Here is a 19,760-nt window from a genome sequence, read left to right as displayed (position 1 = left end):
CTCGCAGTCTTCGCTCTAATTCATCCCAAAGGTGCTCTATCGGGTTGAGGTCAGGACTCTGTGCAGGACAGTCAAGTTCTTCCACACCAAACTCACTCATCCATGTCTTTATGGACCTTGCTTTGTGCACTGGTGCGCAGTCATGTTGGAACAGGAAGGGGCCATCCCCAAACTGTTCCCACAAAGTTGGGAGCATGGAATTGTCCAAAATCTCTTGGTATGCTGAAGCATTCAGAGTTCCTTTCACTGGAACTAAGGGGCCAAGCCCAGCTCCTGAAAAACAACCCCACACCATAATCCCCCCTCCACCAAACTTCACAGTTGGCACAATGCAGTCAGACAAGTACCGTTCTCCTGGCAACCGCCAAACCCAGACTCATCCATCAGATTGCCAGATAGAGAAGCGTGATTCGTCACTCCAGAGAATGCGTCTCCACTGCTCTAGAGTCCAGTGGCGGCATGCTTTACACCACAGCATCCGACCCTTTGCATTGCACTTGGTGATGTATGGCTTGGATGCAGCTGCTCGGTCATGGAAACCCATTCCATGAAGCTCTCTATGCACTGTTCCTGAGCTAATCTGAAGGCCAACTTTGGAGGTCTGTAGCGATTGACTCTGCAGAAAGTTGGCGACCTCTGCGCACTATGCGCCACAGCATCCGCTGACCCCGCTCTGTCATTTTACGTGGCCTACCACTTCGTGGCTGAGTTGCTGTCATTCCCAATCGCTTCCACTTTGTTATAATACCACTGACAGTTGACTGTGGAATATTTAGTAACGAGGAAATTTCACGACTGGACTTGTTGCACAGGTGGCATCCTATCACAGTACCACGCTGGAATTCACTGAGCTCCTGAGAGCGGCCCATTCTTTCACAAATGTTTGTAGAAGCAGTCTGCATGCCTAGGTGCTTCATTTTATACACCTGCGGCCATGGAAGTGATTGGAACACCTGAATTCAATTATTTGGATGGGTGAGCGAATACTTTTGGCAATATAGTGTATGTCTACACGACGGCATGGAAGAATCTGATTGTTCCACCTCTAAATCTTTTCGAATTAGTTGACTACAAATTAGAAGCTAACCGACATACACACATTTATGGTGTCTTTATCCCCAGGTGGTTTTCATACTGGGCACGTTTGCTGCGATCCGAATCCAAGTGCGATTGTTCCTGGAGCCCCCCGCCTCATTGACTGGTTTCAGACACTCGCGTATGATTCTGTCAAGCCACGCTGCTTTTCCATCATCAACTTGCATCATTACAAATGTGCACATGATGGAGATCACAACGTGGGTCACTATATGTGTGTTTTTTATTCATTTTGGGGTCATAACATACGTAACCCACAGTGAACAACAGTTGTGCCACTGTGCGTGCATGCCGTAATTGAGCAGTGGAAATTCCACCTGTACTACGTAAACTGCTTTGAGTGCCTAGAAAAGTGGTATATAAATGTAAGGAAGTATTATCTGCAAATTTATACTTCACATGCACAACTTTATTTCCCACAAATTCATGTTTATATCTCGCAAGAACATTATATCTTGCAATTACAAGTTTATATGTGTTTCTTTTGTAAACATTGCTTAAAGCTTTTAAAGTAATTATTCAAGACCCAGTAATTAAATAGAGAACAGAGTAAACAGTGCTTCAAGCTGTTTAAATGCCATATCAAGTTAACTTCACCCTTTACAAACGCATCTCGAAGCAAATTTCTAAATTAAATTTGACTGCCTTACATAGGCCTGCCACAGGATCATTAACATACAGTACATAACTGAATCGTTGTCATTTAGGAATAAGATCGCGTGGGTGTCCGAATCGTGATCGCGATCTTTTAACGATCAATCGTTCAGCTCTAACGCATGTACAATCAATCCGGTGCGATCTGCATTCATGCTGCTGTTTACCAGCAGAGAGGAACATAATAAATCAGCTGCTCAAATAGTCTTTCAACGTCACAACATCTTTATTTTTTTTTATTACAAACTTTCAAATAATCACAAAATAAAAGTTTAAAGCCGCTACCATCGGAGCTGACAGTTTTGATGCAGCATTGCGGCACTGTTTTCTGACGTCAAACAAAGAATGTATAAATTAGTTAGTCCACTTGAGCCTTCTCCCGTTCAGTCAGTCACTCATTCTCTCCACTTCCAATGCAACAAACTGGAAGGGCTAGGTTTTTAGAACCACCCATGCTCGACGTACTCAGAATAATACCATGCTGAATTACAATGTAAACAACATGGCGGCATGCATACTGGCAATACCAATCGCATCTTATCTGTAATAATCAATCATTACAAACATATAAAAAGCATATTATATATAATCTGTCTTCCATTGAGTCTGCTGTGAAGTGTAAGGTGACATTTTATTTTAAACACAGGGCGCATTAAAGAACTCAGAAAATAGGTCAGTACAGAGAGGAAAAAAAAAAAGTGTGCAAAAATGTTAACCATGGTAAAATAATGGTAACACACAGCCTCCCATAGCCATGTCATCCAGTGTTGATATACAGTATTTGCATGCTACTCTCTGCCATGATTGGCTGGAGCATGCCTACAGAAATGTTTTGATTGGTTGTTGAGTGTATAAATGGTTGGCTGAAAAGCTTATGATGTGTAGATTGATTTAACTTGTGATTTGCAGTACCTTTTTGGCAGCTCCAGTGTTGCACCAAGCATGTCTCTCCTCTCGGCTGATTCTGATGGACAGAGCGGCCAGAGCCTGTGTGTACTGCAGACTGTACAACACCTTCACTACACACGTGAAGTGCTCTGCAAACAAACACAGCACACACATAGCACGAACAGATTATCAATTAACACATTTCTAAATACAAGACTGGCTGGGAAGTGTATTAACTTGATAATATTAAGTATTGCCAAATTTATTTCTTGCAGAAAATTCAGTTTCACTCAAAAATACACATCAAAGTGGGTTAACACTGTGTCATGTTGTCTTTAAAGTTAAAGATTCTACACAGCTATGAAGTTTAGATTAAAACTTGGTATATCTTTGACAATGTTACAACAACTTCAGAAGTGAGGAAGTATTTGTAATCTTGAATTTATTTATTAATTTTTTGGAAATTTGGAATGCCCAATTCACAATGTGCTTTTAAGTCCTCGTGGTCGCATAGTGATTCGCCTCAGTCCGGGTGGCGGAGAATGAATCCCAGTTGCCTCCGTGTCCGAGACAGTCAACCCACGCATCTTATCACGTGGCTTGTTGAGCGCATTGACACGGAGACATAGCGCGTGTGGAGGCTTCACGCCATCCACCGCGGCAACCACGCTCAACTCACCACGCACCCCACTGAGAAAGAACCACATTATAGTGATCACGAGGAGATTACCCCATGTGACTCTACCCTCCCTAGCAACCGAACCAATTTGGTTGCTTAGGTGAACTGGTTGGAGTCACTCAGCACGCCCTGGGATTTGAACTAGCAAACTCCAGGGGTGGTAGCCAGCGTCTTTACCACTGAGCTACCCAGGCCCCCTGAAATCTTGAATTTAAAACACTACAGCATATTGTAGCTCTCTAATTGCGACTTAAAGGAAAGGGCTGGGCAAACTATTGCATATTGACAATATGTTCAATATTAAGTTGCTGGCAATATAAAATTAATCATTTGTGATTATTGCAATGGTTTACGACACACTTTCTATTTGGCCGTAAAGTTTCCAAAAGACCTCATCAGAAGGCCAGTTTTGCATCACGTTTTGTCACAACAAGGTCCACACTTTTTTTTCTTTTTTACTTTTTTCATTTTCTGCACTTATTATATAGAGAAATAGATTTAAACATGGTAGAATATTCTAAAAAGTGCTGAGAGAACAACATTATTATTTATTAATAGAGTGCAACAGTGTCCATCCACGTTTTCAGCCACCTTGGTTTCGGAAATATTCTCCCATACTTTCTTTTTCTTTTCCCAGAAGTACAACATGAAAAAAGTTGTAAGCCATACACCAAACCAAATCCACCAATTCAGAGGTAAATCACTCACAACATTATACAATTTTATAAAAAAAAAAAAAAAAAAAAAAAAAAAAACAAGGGTACAAGATTGTGTCCTTAAAGTCTTTAATGAGGGAATGAAAAAAAAAAATCTCATTAAGTATTATGGATGATATTATAGAATTAAAACGATAGAAAAATATAAAACAAAAATATAAAACACTCCTGGTAAAAAAAATAAAAATAAAAAAAATGGGCCAATATGACAAAATATTAAGCTTTTAATGGTCTCCACAACAAAACATTGGTGAGAAATTAGCAAGAATTAAACAAATACACTCCTGGTGCACTTCTTTGCCACCGTTTGCTCATTAACTTTTGCTGCAGTGAACTGCTTGGGGAAAAGCTGGAAACAGGGAAATTCACTTATATAGTCTTCTTGTGTGCAAAGGTAAAATCATGATAATGATTAAAATATTTAATATAAAATTCAAACTAACATGTCTGCATGTATACAATTTTCCACAAATATCTTTTGGGATGTTTTTTTTTTTTTTTTTCCCTTAAAGGATTAGTCATTAGTTGGTGATCTGCCACACTTGATGCAGCCCAAAGGCCTGATAACAAGCTCAGAAATGGAACCAGGAGTGATATGGGGCTTTTCCACTGCACGGTACAGCTCGACTCGACTCTGCTCGCTTTTTGGGGGTTTTCCACTGTGGATAGTACCTGGTACCTTTTTTAGTACCACCTCGGTCATGGTTCCAAGCGAGCCGAGCCGATACTAAATGTGACGTCAAAACCCTGCAGCTCATTGATTGGTCAGAAAGTATAGTCACTACCAGCGGCACTGGATTTGCGACGTGGGATATCAACCCGCTAGTTTTAAAGTTAGCAACAGTGATAGCAATATCATTTGTTCACGCGACTTTCGAATTGTAAAAAGAAATGGCTGTGCGCAAAACCACGCCGTGGTCAATAAACTAGGTGCAGACGAAACGACGTGAAACGAAAAAGTCTTTCAGGAAGTGTCTCAGCTGTTGGCTGCACACGGCTACCATCGGACCTACCAATAGTGTAGGGAAAAGTAAAAAAAAAACAAAAAAAAAAACGTAAAAGTGACTACAGAACAATCAAGGACCACAACAGCTGGAGTGGTTCAAACAGAAGAAAGTGGAAGTGGTTCAGCCAAATGGACGCTATCTATGGCAATAGATCGGCGAGCAATGGGAGGAAGAGTGCCCTGGACTCGGCCACGGCGTTGTTGGAGTCCATGATGGAGGATGGTACATTTTGTTACATTAACTCCATATTCTGCTTGAAAGCTTCACTTTATTTAGTTGACCAGCTACTGGAAAGCAACCAAGCCAATTTAACTGTTACACTTGTGTAAAATCTCCATGCAACAACTGCTTTATGCAGCACAATGAGCTAGCAGCTAACAGCTAGCAGTCGTGTTATTGTTTATGGTCAGTAATGTTTGTGTCGCGTTTAAGATATCATGGCAGTAGAGGTGGCGCAACTATGACGATCAGCCTATAATCCCACCCACATAGAGGAGGCACTAAACTGCAGTGGAAAAGTGCCTTATAGATATGCAGTGTTGTTAGTCCCAAGGTTAAGGAGTGAGAAAATCTGCTCCAAAAAAAGCATGCAGGGGTTGCTGTCAGAAACCTCATAGCTGGTCTGCATCAGGCCAACTGTAGCTTTTCTGAAGTTTACAAGACCATAAAGGCAGAGAAAATCCCTATTTCTCTATCAACTATTAAGAGAATGGATCAATGCTTTGAAACAACAGGTGATGTTGCCAGAAAGAAAGGATCTGGAAGGCCCAAAGCCTCTTCATGCAGGGATGACAACCTGGTCAAATTTATAGATCTCAAAGACAGGAAAAAAAAGCCTACAAAAACTGTCAGTAGAATTCAAGACCTCAGAAAACAAGACTCTTTCCAGAAGAACAATAAGCAGAAGGTTATCTAATGCAGGTTTTGTGCCCTTTTTGGCAGAGTTTTTTGGCAGAATATGTAAAGTTTGTTTCAGAGTGGTTCAGCAGAATCTGTGGAGTGATGAATCACAATTTGAGTTGCATGATGATGCTCCAGAGAGTTGTCTTCGAAGATCTGTTGAGAAATACAACAGTGAATGCATCTCTACCACATTGAAGCATGGAGGAAGAGGTGTCATGGTGTGGGGAGCCTTTTCAGCTGCTGGTACTGGTGAGTTGCTTCACTGTGGAAAGTCAGTTAATGTTTTGGAGTACAGGAGAATATTGCAGAAAGACTTGCTTCCCACAAATGAAAAGTTGTTTTCTAAAGAGGAATGATCAGATGTTATTTTGCTCCTGCCCACACTGCAAAGACCACCAAGAAGTGGCTTGAGAACAAGTCCATCAGGCTCATGTTTTGGCCTGGTCAGAGTCCAGATTTGAACCCTAGAGAGAATATTTGGTCTTGTTAACTGTTTGAAGCCATCAGCATTATGTGGAACAACATTGACTCTTCTTTCTGTAAAAGTTGTCCGCAAGTTTACCCACAAGGCTTAATCATTTAAAGAAATCAAAGGGGAAAATTATCCCAAACTACATTACTTTAACTATTTGTTCAATTCTTGTTAATTTCCTGACCAATGATTTGTGGTTAAGACCATTAAAAGCTAAATGTTTTGCCATTTTGGGCTTGGACCATTTTTTTTTTGGCCAGGAGTGTACACAAGTTATTTGAAATTTTAAGGAGAGCGACTCAATCGCTTTACGTTCACTGCAGAGCTCTTTTGGTGTGCTTTGTTCACAAATAATCTCTGATTGGTGGATCTTTATCTTCAGGATCATGGGTGGTGTCGTAATAACGTTGACATTACTTCAACAGAAGCATAAACCATCGATTAACAACCTCGGAGCTCACAGTAGGTCGGTCTTTAAAGTTTTGAGTATTCGTTAATAATTAATTCCCATATAGGGAAAACATATGGAATGTTTTACTTCTAACTTCAACATTTGCACTCAATCGCATAATCAAATTACCCAAAAAATTAACATGGAAGAGAAAGGAAGTGATTAGAATTTTGTGCATAAGGGCTATTTAAGGTCTGCAGCATTGCACATGCATATTCTTGTGAATATGAAAGCGTTTAGACAGATATATATATATATATATATATATATATATATATATATATATATATATATATATATATATATATATACATACATATATATATATATATATATATATATATATATATATATACATACATACATTGTAATATTGTTGCATATCTATTAAAATGATACAAATTAATTTTTGCATTAATTTTGTGAAAAACAGAGTGGATAATGACCTTTTTTTTTTTTTTTTTTTACTCTATATTACTTCTTACATTTAACATTTTTGAATCAACTGTAGGTAAAAAGGCTGTGGTCCAAATAACAGTCCCTCTGATTATAAAGCAAATTAATAAACATAGAGATCGAATTATCTTCAAAAGAAAGCTAAAAATAGATATCAAGAGATACTAAGCAGCCCTATTTAGGATCTTAATATTTTTACCCAAACTACAATGTTAACACTGCACTAACCTCACTCTAAAAGCAGTAGTGTTATATGGCTTGGGTCATCAGGCATTGTAAGTGCTTCATAAAAGACACAATGTGTACTGTTCATCACTAGTGGATAAAAGCATCTGCTAAATAACTGAATTACCAACCAACATGAGGACAACTACTCACAGACAGCCACTCGAACAACACTATAGACCCTTGAGCTTTTAAGAGAATCATGGACACAAAAATCAATCACGTGACAGTGTGTGAAATAGGAGATCTGATTTTTTTGATGGAGGGTAATTAGTCCTGTGTGTGTGGCAGGTGGCAGGACTGGTTGTGTGATGAGAACAACACATACACCACACACACTGGCAGTCCATTAACATTCCTCGCCAGAGACAATGACACCTCACACACACACACACACACACACAACACAAACATGCACACTCGGCTCGTGCTTTAATATGAATTTTATTGTCAGGTGTCTTCAGTGTGATGGGATCCAATTGATCCTGTCCTTACAATGCCGGCACACATGATGTTTATTAGAGAGCCAATCAATGATCTGCCAATGACAGTCACTGTCCATCTAAAGACTTAGCACACATGCGAAGGGCAGAGTGTGATGCGCACTGCACTCTTCTGTCGCTATTCCCGGGATCATGGCAGCTCTCGGTTCTGTCCGTAACCCTCATTGAAACTTTTTCTCAATAGCTTTCTTGCATCTCGTGTCTGGTCTCTCCTCAGGACGGCAACTGACTACCACTTGAGCAATTAACAGCTCGCACTCTTGTCCCGAGTGAAATGCACTCAAAGCAGTGTACAGCTGCCAACTTAGCCGTTATTTTTTATAAGATAAATGGTTGGGGACTTGGTGTGCAGAAAACATTTAAGTTGAAGTCATCTAGTCGATTGCTTTTCTCTTTTCCTTATTTTGTATATGAGGCCTTGAGGAAACTGAAAGTGATGTCACTTTAATGCTGTAATATTTGAACTGTTTTACTGATTCAAGGTTCCCATAGTATGGAAAACCTGGAAATATCCAGGAAACTTAAAACTGTTTTCCAGGTCTGGAAAAGTCATGCAAATTAATAAAAAAATAAAATAAAATAAAAAGAAATCATGGAATACTTTCGTAGTGATGCCTGGCTCTTTTGTCGGCACACTGAACTCTGTTGTATTTTAAGAAGCCTGTATACATTTATTTAATGTGTTTTCTTTCAAGCTGCTTTTGGTGCAATAAATTATCTTAAGTAGTTTTTCTTTCTTTTTCTTGCCTTAGACACATTAGAGGAAGTATTTCCTATAAATGTCTTTTAAAAAATACATAACTGAATCATTAATCGAATGTAACAGCATTGTGTATCGAATCAAATTGTTGTGAATTTGCCAAAAAAAATTGAAATCGAAAACCTATGAATTGTGAATCGAATCGATTTGCTTTCAACACAAAGATTTACAGTTTACAGTTAAAAACTTTCAATTAATTTAATTAATAATAAGTATGTTACTTGGCTAATTACAAATATTTATAAAATAATATTTGTGTAGAATACATTTAAAACATGAATAACTTAACAGGTTGAAAGATATATATATATATATATATATATATATATATATATATATATATATATATATATATATATATATATTTGAAAGATAAACATTTCCCCATAAATATTATAAGGAATAAATTAACAAATAAAAAAATGCAATCCATAAATAATACTGGCCATGAAATTGTATTTTGCATTATTTATAATAAAAAATAAAAATAAAATAAAGGTTCTGTCCTTAACTCTACATGTGCATGATAATTATTGCTATATACCCTATTACCAAATACCAGCACGTCTGGATGACAATTCCTTATTGCCAGCATCCATTACTTATGTTGTCCCACAGGGTTCCATTGTGGGTCCTCTTTTGTTCTCCATATACCTGTATGTTCTCCCATTGGTTTCTATTTTATAAAAGTACAATCTTTCATACCATTGTTATGCTGATGACACAATTTCATCTGCCACTTAAATCAGACTGTATTTCCTTAGAAAATCTTTTTATTATTATCCCCCCCCCCCCCGATATTAAATCTTGGATGCATTAAATTTTCTTTAGCTTAAAGAAAACAAATCAGAGGTAATTGTTTTTGGTTCTCCCGCCTCAGCTATTTCTGTTGGAAATTTGTTAGGTCCCCTTGCTGCTAACATATAAGATAACGTCAAAAATCTAGGTGTCATTTTGGAGTCCCATTTGGCCTTCAACAGGAAGGTTAGTGCTGTCGTTAAGGGAGCTTTTTCCAACTTCAATCAATTTCAATGGTAAAAGCTTTTCATTCACAGAAGCGCTTTGAAATAGTCATCCATCCACATATTTCGTCTTGGTTGGATTATTGCAATACTTTATATTTTGGATTGCCACAATTCATCACTACATTCATGATTTAGCTTAATTTTATATTGCCAGCAAAATCATGGCGATAATATTGGGAATGTACGAATCAGGATGTAAAATTCAGGATATGACTCACCTACAAAATGTTTTGTGCTCATGCATATAAGTAGCTAATGCGAGAGTAGAAGATACTGCTTATTGTGTGTATTTATATGCAGACTATGGAAATTATTAATATGAATTACTTAAAATCAAGCGTCTCAATACTTCTGACCTGCAACCAAGCAAACTGTAGTACGCACTGAATTATGTTTTGAGACTGAGGATGCAGTCTCATTTTAAGAGCAATCCATCAAGAGTTTTATGTGCTGGAGGACCGATGTATATAAAAAAAAAAAAACAACAACAAAAAAAACAAAAAAAACACTTGTATTACCAGCAATGAAGCAGTTGAGCCGAATGCTGCTTTGACGTGACAGGAGTTTTCAGTAGAGCCGGATATGATGGCCGCCGTTGTACTGCAAGTAACATTACTTGGGCTAATCGTGTTGATTAGCCTATCACAGAAATGCGCCATAGACCGAGACCCTTCCTGAAATTTGGCAGTGGATTTGTGGCTGGCCAACTGCATGTGTGATCTTACTGCAATCACCCTCATCAACGTTATTTTGAAGACCTTTTTACAGATCCTGCAATAAGCTTCACGTTCGTTTCCCTGGACTTAACCATAACTCAAAGTCTTTTTTCTTCAGCCAGTTCTCAGAGAACGTACGAAACAAACGTTTAACAAAAATTAATACCCCAGGAAATGTAATTTAAGCCTTTTTAATACTTTTTAATGACCCATGGACACCCCATTTTAAATGTGCTTTATAAATCAATGACTTGACAAGAAATCGGATTTTTATAAATATTAATCCTTTACTAATAATGGGCATTTTTCATAAAGCTCATAAAACATTCATAAAACTTTTCTTTCATAGATTTTACAATAAAACACAAGAATTTATGAATGATTTACACAAGTGTGTTCTGCTAATTTCATAAACAGGGCAGAATCTCTTATAACACTAATCATCGTTAATAAAACCTTACCTTTAATGGGCTTACAGTTTGATATGTATGCAATATCACATAAGCAAAAGTAGAGGTGGGGGGAAGAAATCTTTCAGCAATGCATCGTGATTTTTATTCAAACGATTCTGAATCGATTCTCAAATTAATCAGAATTGAATCCGAGTTCAGTTTAAATCACGGCAGAGCAGTGGTGCGCGCCAAAGACAGATGTAGAAACAAAGATGTGAGTTAAGTGCATACACTAAAGTCAAGTGCACAGCTGTATCAAACAAATGACCATTTGTGCCCGAATGAAACTACGATCCCGAAATTCTCACAAACCCACGCACATAGCAACGGGGGAGTTTATTCATGATAACATGCCAACAAACAACATCGAACAAACAAGACTAGCTCACACCCATTATTGCACTGATTTGCACAAAACGGGGGAACACACAAAGAAAATTACGATGAGGCAGCAGTTCGGGAGATGTTAGTGATGTTCTCATTTAATTCTTTTTTCTATGCCTTTCTCTACTCTTGCGCACTCTCCATTTCATTGGCTTTTGCTTTATTGCCGGTCACTCGCTTGTCAGGACAGTGCGCACACCTGATGATAAAGGTTTGAAATCCATCGTAACTTTTGCGACAGGGTCATGCGATCTTCTACTCGCAGAGCAAACAGATGGAACAGTGCATACGAGATGCTTGATAAATTTCTGAAGCAACAACTGCGCTATTTAAACTGCTTTACTAACACCTGTGCAGGTGAGGAGAGGAGAAGCTGACAGCTGCACTCTCATAGAAGCAGATATATCCCTCTTCCTGGACCAGCAACTTCCAGTTGTGGTTAAAAATGGAAATTAATAGCATGGCATAAATTAATTTTAAATAATAATAAAATAATATTAAATGATTTACAATGCTTAAAAAAAAAAAAAAAAAAAAAATATATATATATATATATATATATATATATATATATATATATATATATATATATATATATATATAATCAGTTGAAGTAATAGTATTCAGTGTGTTTTGATGGAGAACCAATATTTTTTGGTTCTAAAGAAAGAAACTGAAAAACTGAGATACTCTTTTAAACTATAGAACCATTTATTTAATCTTGTGGATGTTCCTTGTTTTGTTCACAGCTCATACTGAATGTAAAAGGCCAGTTTATGTAATGTGACTCGTTCTGATTTTTTAAAACAGCTGTTAAAAGAAATGTTTTTTTGAAGAAACTGAAAAAAAGAAAGAAATTGAAGGACAAGATGCATCGTGATGCATCGAGAATCATTTTATAATCAAATCGTTACCCTTTGAATCGTAATCGAATCGTGAGGCCAGTGAAGATTCACACCTCTAAGCAAGAGTGCTGTTGTACTAATCAGCATGTCTGTGATAAACTATGGCCGAATGAATTTACCACTAATTAAAATTAGCGGCCAGAACTAACAGATGTATAATATATCTTTTATACAATATGCTCTGTGTGTCTTACCTTTACGTAATGGCTGAGGCATGGTGAGGATGAAGATGATGAGGAGGGACGGGACGTCTCTGAAGAGCATGGGCACCTCAGGACGCTCTTCATCACAGTACCTACACAGACAGTTACAGAAATATACTCTATATACTATAAAACCAAATTAAAACACTTTGCTACATGTGGATGATCTCTTTAAACAGAGCAAACAGATAAACATGCACATGCAAACACAGATATATGCTTCTGTGATGGACACAATATAGGACTTTCACATTCCTTCTTCCTCAACTGTTGGTGAAGATTTGTGCCCTTCTCATATTTCTAACAGTGGTTTATTGCTAATGTACTATAGGTGGGCAGGTTACATTTACAAAAAGCATCTTGTAACATTAAATAAACCTCGAAAGCTTTAATGAAAATTTCGCTGATTATTATTTAAGTGTGTGTGAGTCTAAGTGTTCTGAAGTGAACACTGTGTACAGCACACATAGTGCAGGACTCTGAACTGATGCGGAGAGCTCTTTAAATTCATTAAATTCAGCACAAACGTCATGTACTGTGGCCCCAACTAAGTATTTTGACACTTACAGTTGTGCTCAAAAGTTTGCATACCCTGGCAGAAATTGTGAAATTTTGTCTTTTATTTAAGGATAGTGATCATATGAAGCCATTTATTATCACATAGTTGTTTGGCTCCTTTTTAAATCATGATGATAACAGAAATCACCCAAATGGCCATGATCAAAAGTTTGCATACCCTTGAATGTTTGGCCTTGTTACAGACACACAAGGTGACACACACAGGTTTAAATGGCAATTAATGGTTAATTTCCCACACCTGTGGCTTTTTAAATTGCAATTAGTGTCTGAGTATAAATAGTCAATGGGTTTGTTAGCTCTCACGTGGATGCACTGAGCAGGCTAGATACTGAGCCATGGGGAGCAGAAAAGAACTGTCAAAAGACCTGCGTAACAAGGTAATGAAACTTTATAAAGATGGAAAAGGATATAAAAAGATATCCAAAGCCTTGAAAATGCCAGTCAGTACTGATCAATCACTTATTAAGAAGTGGAAAATTAGGGGATCTCTTGATACCAAGCCAAGGTCAGGTAGACCAAGAAAGATTTCAGCCACAACTGCCAGAAGAATTGTTCAGGATACAAAGAAAAACCCACAGGTAACCTCAGGAGAAATACAGGCTGCTCTGGAAAAAGATGGTGTGGTTGTTTCAAGGAGCACCGCCGTGCATAGTAACCAACATGCAGTTAGTCATTCTGTTGTCATGTGACAAAAACTGAGAAGACCCCTTTAGACCCTTATGACTGTGTATGAAGTATAAAATAAATAAAAAACAGATATTTTGAAATTTTTATGAAAAGGTACATTTTATTCAGGTCAGCCCCTGAGTAACCTCTGAGAATGCCTCCTGATATTCATGATTTTTTTTTGGTATTATCATTAATAATTAAAAGGTACACTCAGTAATTTTCTCCCCATTAAAAAAAGTTTTACTCCTAAATAAATTAATTATAATTTTGAAACATACAGTATGTATAAAATCATGGCCACTCACATGAGACTGAGATGTTATATCAGTAAACTTATAAACGCTGTTTTATTCTACAAGGGGCAGGGGTCTCCTCATGGGGGTTGCCATTTTAGAATCACATGACCAGCCGAATACTACCTGCTTAATCTCAGTAACAGTCTTGTTATTGGACACTTTCACTCTTGGATCAAATGAATCCTTGCTGATTGTGAATAGTGAATTTCTACAATGGCATCTGTAACTGAAAACTATTGATTTTGAATGATGCTGCATCCACTCCAGTAGGTGTCACTGTATGTCCAAGATGACATGAGGAAAAAGTTACTGAGTGCACCTTTAAGTTGAGTAAAGTCTTGTGTATTCAAGGTGCAAGGAAAGTATTTTAATACCTTTTACTTGATGGTTACACCATTTGACATTTTTGAAGTCATTAAAGCTTTTTTTTTTTTTTAGAAAATGTTATCAAACATTCTACAAATCACATTTTGTAGATCACATTTCTACAAACTTGACGTGTTTTAAACTAGATTTATAAAAAAAAAAAAAAAAAAAAAAAAGTCTAATTTTGAATCATCTCAGACAACCTTAATTGTCAATGACTTAACTGCACCTGTGGTCACTCTGCTAGGACACCTGCATGTACTTGAGGGGAACTGACTACATACATGCACTAAAAATCACCTTGACACCATCTTGATTAAAGGTCACTGAAAAAATTGTGAACACTCTAGCTTCATTTGTTTACTGAGACCACTTGCTTTGATATTTTATCTAATGCAATGACATTCATTTTTTTTTTTTTTTTAGCTGTGACTTAAAGTGCCCAAATACTTTTAGGGGCCACTCTGTATGTGGACGCTTTCATATAATAAACACTTATATATTTTTTTTCTTTCTTTGAAAAGTGATTTCAGAGAGGCATGCACAGGGACCGCAGTGGTTTTATTCTAATGGCTGTATAAATAACTTCGCCTGAGGCTTTTAATGACAGAGTTTTCCTTCAAAAGCTCCTAACAAGGTATTTATAACCATGCCTGCCTCCCCTCAGAGTCTGAATCCAGCCCGGCTAACACTCCTGAGAGACATACAGGTGAAAGCTCTGTCTTTACCACCCTAACTCAGGAGAAATGAGGCAATTTAACCAGTGTGGGAGTGTTAAGTGCCTTTTAAAGAGGAGACGCAGAGAGCGGTAACCTCCAAACAGCTATAAACCCTCAACCCTCATGAAATGTAGTGCTGCACACCATCATTTGCCACATGCAGCAGTTAGTGGTATCTATGGAAACCCCATTTGCGTTAGTCTCTCTCGCTCTCAAAAAAAAGAAGAGAGAAAAAAACAAGAAAAATGCTTTAGAATCAGCGAGGAGACACTTTTATTTATATATTATATTATATATTTTATTTTTTTAAATGTTTTTATTATTATTATTATTATTATTATTCCATTTATTAAACAAGAAAAAAATCCCACACACTGCTGTTGCTTGCAAACAGTATACGAATGTATTGATACAACCGAAAAGTTGCGTCTATAAATTTGTTACACAGTATGCACAGTCTTGCAATACCCAGTCGCATCCCAATCAATTCAGAGTGCAAGAACACACTTGGGTAAAATTTAATTTCTTTTGCAGTAGCACAGCACGGGTGCTGAAAAGTGTTGCAGGAAACTGTTGTGTGCATACTCACTCAGTCTCTCTGCTGTGCGTGCTCTGCGTGAGTCTGTTCCAGGGGTTGTATGCTGAATCTATGCTGTACAGTCGCATGTGCATGGCCAACACATGAAACAGCTGATCTGCAACACACACACACACACACACACACACATTCAGCCGTGTGTTATTGTGTGTAACATAATGAATGGGGTTTACTTAACGCCTCCAGGCATGTAGGAGGAAGTAGAGTATGAGTGACAGATATTTGACATATGTGTACAGAGTCATTTCATGAAAACCTGTCCCTTACACACTGATCAATCCACACACACATAAGCACAGACTCAAAATCAGCAGTCATAGGTCACTGCTGCCCCCTGCCTGCAGCTCATGAACACATCTGATACCTGCAGGGGCTTCACAGCTAATGAAACGTGTGAGGAACCTGCAGCTTTAACTGCAGACGGATCCAACCTGGTCTCATAGTGAAAACGTGACTCTAAATACATTTTTGCAAAACTTGTTATCCGTGTCTCCAGGTACAATTCCCTGCAGTTTCCAGGCGAAATGAACACTAGAGGCGCTATAACAACTGTGTGTTTTATTCACTTTTACTCAAATCATGACTTTAATGGCTGATCTCTGTTACTCAGAACTTACTATTTTATGATATCCACACACTTTTACTCTAATGCATCTTTTGAAAAATGATACATTTTAACACTTATATTACAGACCCACCTACATAAATACACTTATTCCAGCATGGTTAGTTTGTGCAGTAGCTCACCTGATAGGTCGGAGGACCACGGTTTAAGACCAGCCATGAACTCAAGCTGACATGTGACATTACAGAGTCATAGAATCAGCAAGAAATGATGTGTGTTGCTTCAGAAAATGTGATTTTTCATTTTGCTTCTGCATTTTAAAACACTAATGGTTAAATTTAGGCATTGATTAGGTAAGGGAGATATCACTATAAATATATCAATACAACATCCATCTAAAATTCACCTTTAAACCTCGTCTGATTATGACAATTTTACTTGCTTTTGGCGCCCCCAGCTGGACATTTCACTGGAAACGTGTTATACAGCACGTAAATTTTGAATTGTAAATATGTTGTCATGTTCACGTAAATTTCATGAGACCAGGCTGGACAGATCACATCAGTCACTCTAAGGAATGAACGACACACCAGCTTCTGGGAAGAAAACTGATTTATTCAACTCTCATCGAAAGGCATTCCTCCAGACAACAGTTTTACGCTCTATATAATCCAAATGGTTTCACAGAGTCTATGTTCAGAATAGTATACTACAATACTTCTCTTATTACTTCATCAGAATGGAGTATGTATACTGTTTGGCCTACTATATTAGCTGAAGTGTGCAGTAAACTACAGTGCATCACAATTGCCCAATTTCAGTGTGACTAATGAAACCGGTAGTAACGAAATTAACATCTCTTTCTTGACTTGTTATTTGGTTAGACTGTTAAACGTAAAAATATTTTACACAAAACTGATTTAAAAATGCAAGACCATGTTATGTTTGATATTATAAATGCTGCACAACTTGACATACATACAAACCCCTTGAATCAGATTTAGACAGTTGCTGCTGGGGAGGAGGAGGGTTTCAGTAAATAAACTCTTATAGTGCACTACAGTAACACCGGTTCAATACAAGTTAAGCTCAATAGACAGCATTTGTGGTCTAATGTTGATTGCCACAAAAATTATTTAAACTTTTCTCTCCTTTTCTATAAAAAAAATAAATAAAATCTGGGTTTCAGTGAAGCACTTACAATGGAAGTGAATGGGACCAATCCGTAAACATTAAAATATGGTTTCAAAAGTATAGCAACAAGACCTGAACAATACAGTATGTGTGTTAACATGATTTTACTGTGAAAAAAATCACTAACCTTTTCTGTAAAATTTTATATTTAATTTTACATTTTTTTTGCCGACATCACACCGTAACCCTAAAACGACCATAAAAACGATAATTTAAACAACTTTACAGCTCAAATAATACAAAAGCAAAAAAATAAAATAAATAAATAAATAAAATATATATATATATATATATATATATATATATATATATATATATATATATTAATTAAAGTGTTTTTATAAAATTATAAGGTCCAAATGTCTGTTTTTAAAACATTCAAAAATTGGACCATTCACTTCCATTGTAAGTCCCTCACTGTAACATCCATTTGTGCTTTTTTTTTTTTTTTTTTAAATAAAGGAGGAACAATAAATAATTTTTTGTATTAATCAACATTATGCCACCCGGAATATTACCCGGAATATTCCTTTAACTACAAATAACTGAGGCAATTTAAATGCTAGACAAAGAGGGAGTACAGTACATAAGTTGATTGGCTAATAGATATCATGTCAAAGGACCGATCAGCTTGTGCCATGTAGAGTTTCATGACTAAACTTGGAATAATTTTTTTTGCATAATTTAAGCAAAAGACACAGCATATACGATAGCACTATATACCGAAGATTTTATTACTGACTTCATACAGATTTTGTGCATTCCCCTTTCAAGTAGATAGGAGCTGTCCCTGTATGACTATGGCCTACATAGCAAATAGCTGCATGTGGGAGTTACTATGACGACTATCAGGTGAACTGACTTATTTAAAAAGGACTCTGACACCACTTACTGAATTCAACCAAAACTCGGCAGCCATTCTTGGGAATGGTACCAGGCAACTATTTTCTATGGATACAAGCGGCATGCAAGGACAGCTCCTATCTACTTAAATGTGAAAAGATTGAAGTCTCCATAATGGTTGGTCAAGATTACGATCAAAGCACATCCTTCAAATCAGCAATAAAATCTGACAAATGGTACCATACATTTTTGCTCTTTAGCTCAGATGAATTTTTTTTTGCTATTTTTGAGGCTAGTCCAGCTGAGGTGCATGCACGCTCTTGAGTTTACTAACAGCTGATAAAGTAAAAGGTGAAGGCAGGACTTCCTTTTCTACATCTACAATATTGGGTTTTCCAATTTCTCCCATTAATTTTAATACAAGTGCTCCGTGAAGGGCTAAACAGTCTCTGATTACACATGCACATTATAGTGTATGCACACTATTGTTTCAAATACCTTTTTTTTTTTTTTTTTTTAATAGCATGCAGCTAAAAGTATACTATAGTATAGTATGCAGTATCCAGACACAGCCTGAGCTGGTCTGAAAATTGACAATGAAACTACCCTCAAGGCCACACACACTCATTAACATGCTAAAAATGGATGTTCATTAGCCTACTTCTCAGAATGGTCGTTCTAGTGTAGATAAACAGTGAGCGACTATATTCACAGCTCTCTAAATATCATATGTGGCATTAGAGCTGCACGATTCTATGAGTTGAGAATTAGATGTTTTTATTTTTATTGCTCAAAATAGAGATTACGATTCTCTCACGATTTTGAAGACTTTTTAAATTTTATTTCAGTTATTTACAGAACTCGGTGGTGAAGCGGCTCAGATTTTGAGTCCAGGGGCTGTTCAAACAGACGGAGTACAAATGAATGTAACAGAACGCGAGGATCTCGAGACACAAGTTGAACTCCTTTCCTGACAAAACGCTTTAAAACACATTGCTTGTTCTGTGAAAGGTTGATTCTAGAGCAAGACACAATGACCAAGGACTTCCACCTAAGCGGCTGTTCACACTGAACACTTTTGCATCCACCAGTGCAATTTTCCAAATAATTTTCTGTATAAGCATGCACTAGACGGATGTTCTATGCGTTTCCTACTTTATTCAGCATCTTGTGCAGGAGCGCTGTGTTTTCAATGACGTCAAATGAAAAAGATCTTCAACCTTTAAAAACGCATCACGAGACAGCTGTGTTATCTATTAACTGTACTGCGTCTCGCCTTCTCTTAGCGCAAGAATGTGATCGGTCTGAAGTCATCGTCAGTGCTTGGCACACATCCAAATTCAAATGCACAGTTATACCATTTGAATGTGCATTTTTTTCTTAAATTTGATAAATGCTAAAATTTTAATTTGACTGCCTTGCAAAGGCATGCCACAG

At 37.2% G+C, this 19,760-nt stretch overlaps 1 protein-coding gene across 4 annotated transcripts in view; it reads right to left on the bottom strand.

The window, feature by feature from the left end:
* The window catches only part of LOC127448054 (E3 ubiquitin-protein ligase ubr3), a 131,650-nt gene that overhangs the window by 14,417 nt on the left and 97,473 nt on the right, over positions 1-19,760 (bottom strand). For all 4 annotated transcript variants that reach the window (XM_051710308.1, XM_051710310.1, XM_051710309.1 and 1 more), the window contains 3 exons: positions 15,713-15,818; positions 12,486-12,586; positions 2,662-2,786 (listed from right to left, as the gene is read on the bottom strand). In XM_051710308.1, coding sequence (XP_051566268.1) covers positions 2,662-2,786; positions 12,486-12,586; positions 15,713-15,818 — 332 coding nt within the window. The remainder of the gene's footprint in view (positions 1-2,661; positions 2,787-12,485; positions 12,587-15,712; positions 15,819-19,760) is intronic.

This window comes from Myxocyprinus asiaticus, chromosome 11 (genome assembly GCF_019703515.2).
Source record: "Myxocyprinus asiaticus isolate MX2 ecotype Aquarium Trade chromosome 11, UBuf_Myxa_2, whole genome shotgun sequence".
Lineage (NCBI taxonomy): Eukaryota > Metazoa > Chordata > Actinopteri > Cypriniformes > Catostomidae > Myxocyprinus > Myxocyprinus asiaticus.
This window is presented reverse-complemented; position numbering and strand designations above follow the sequence as displayed.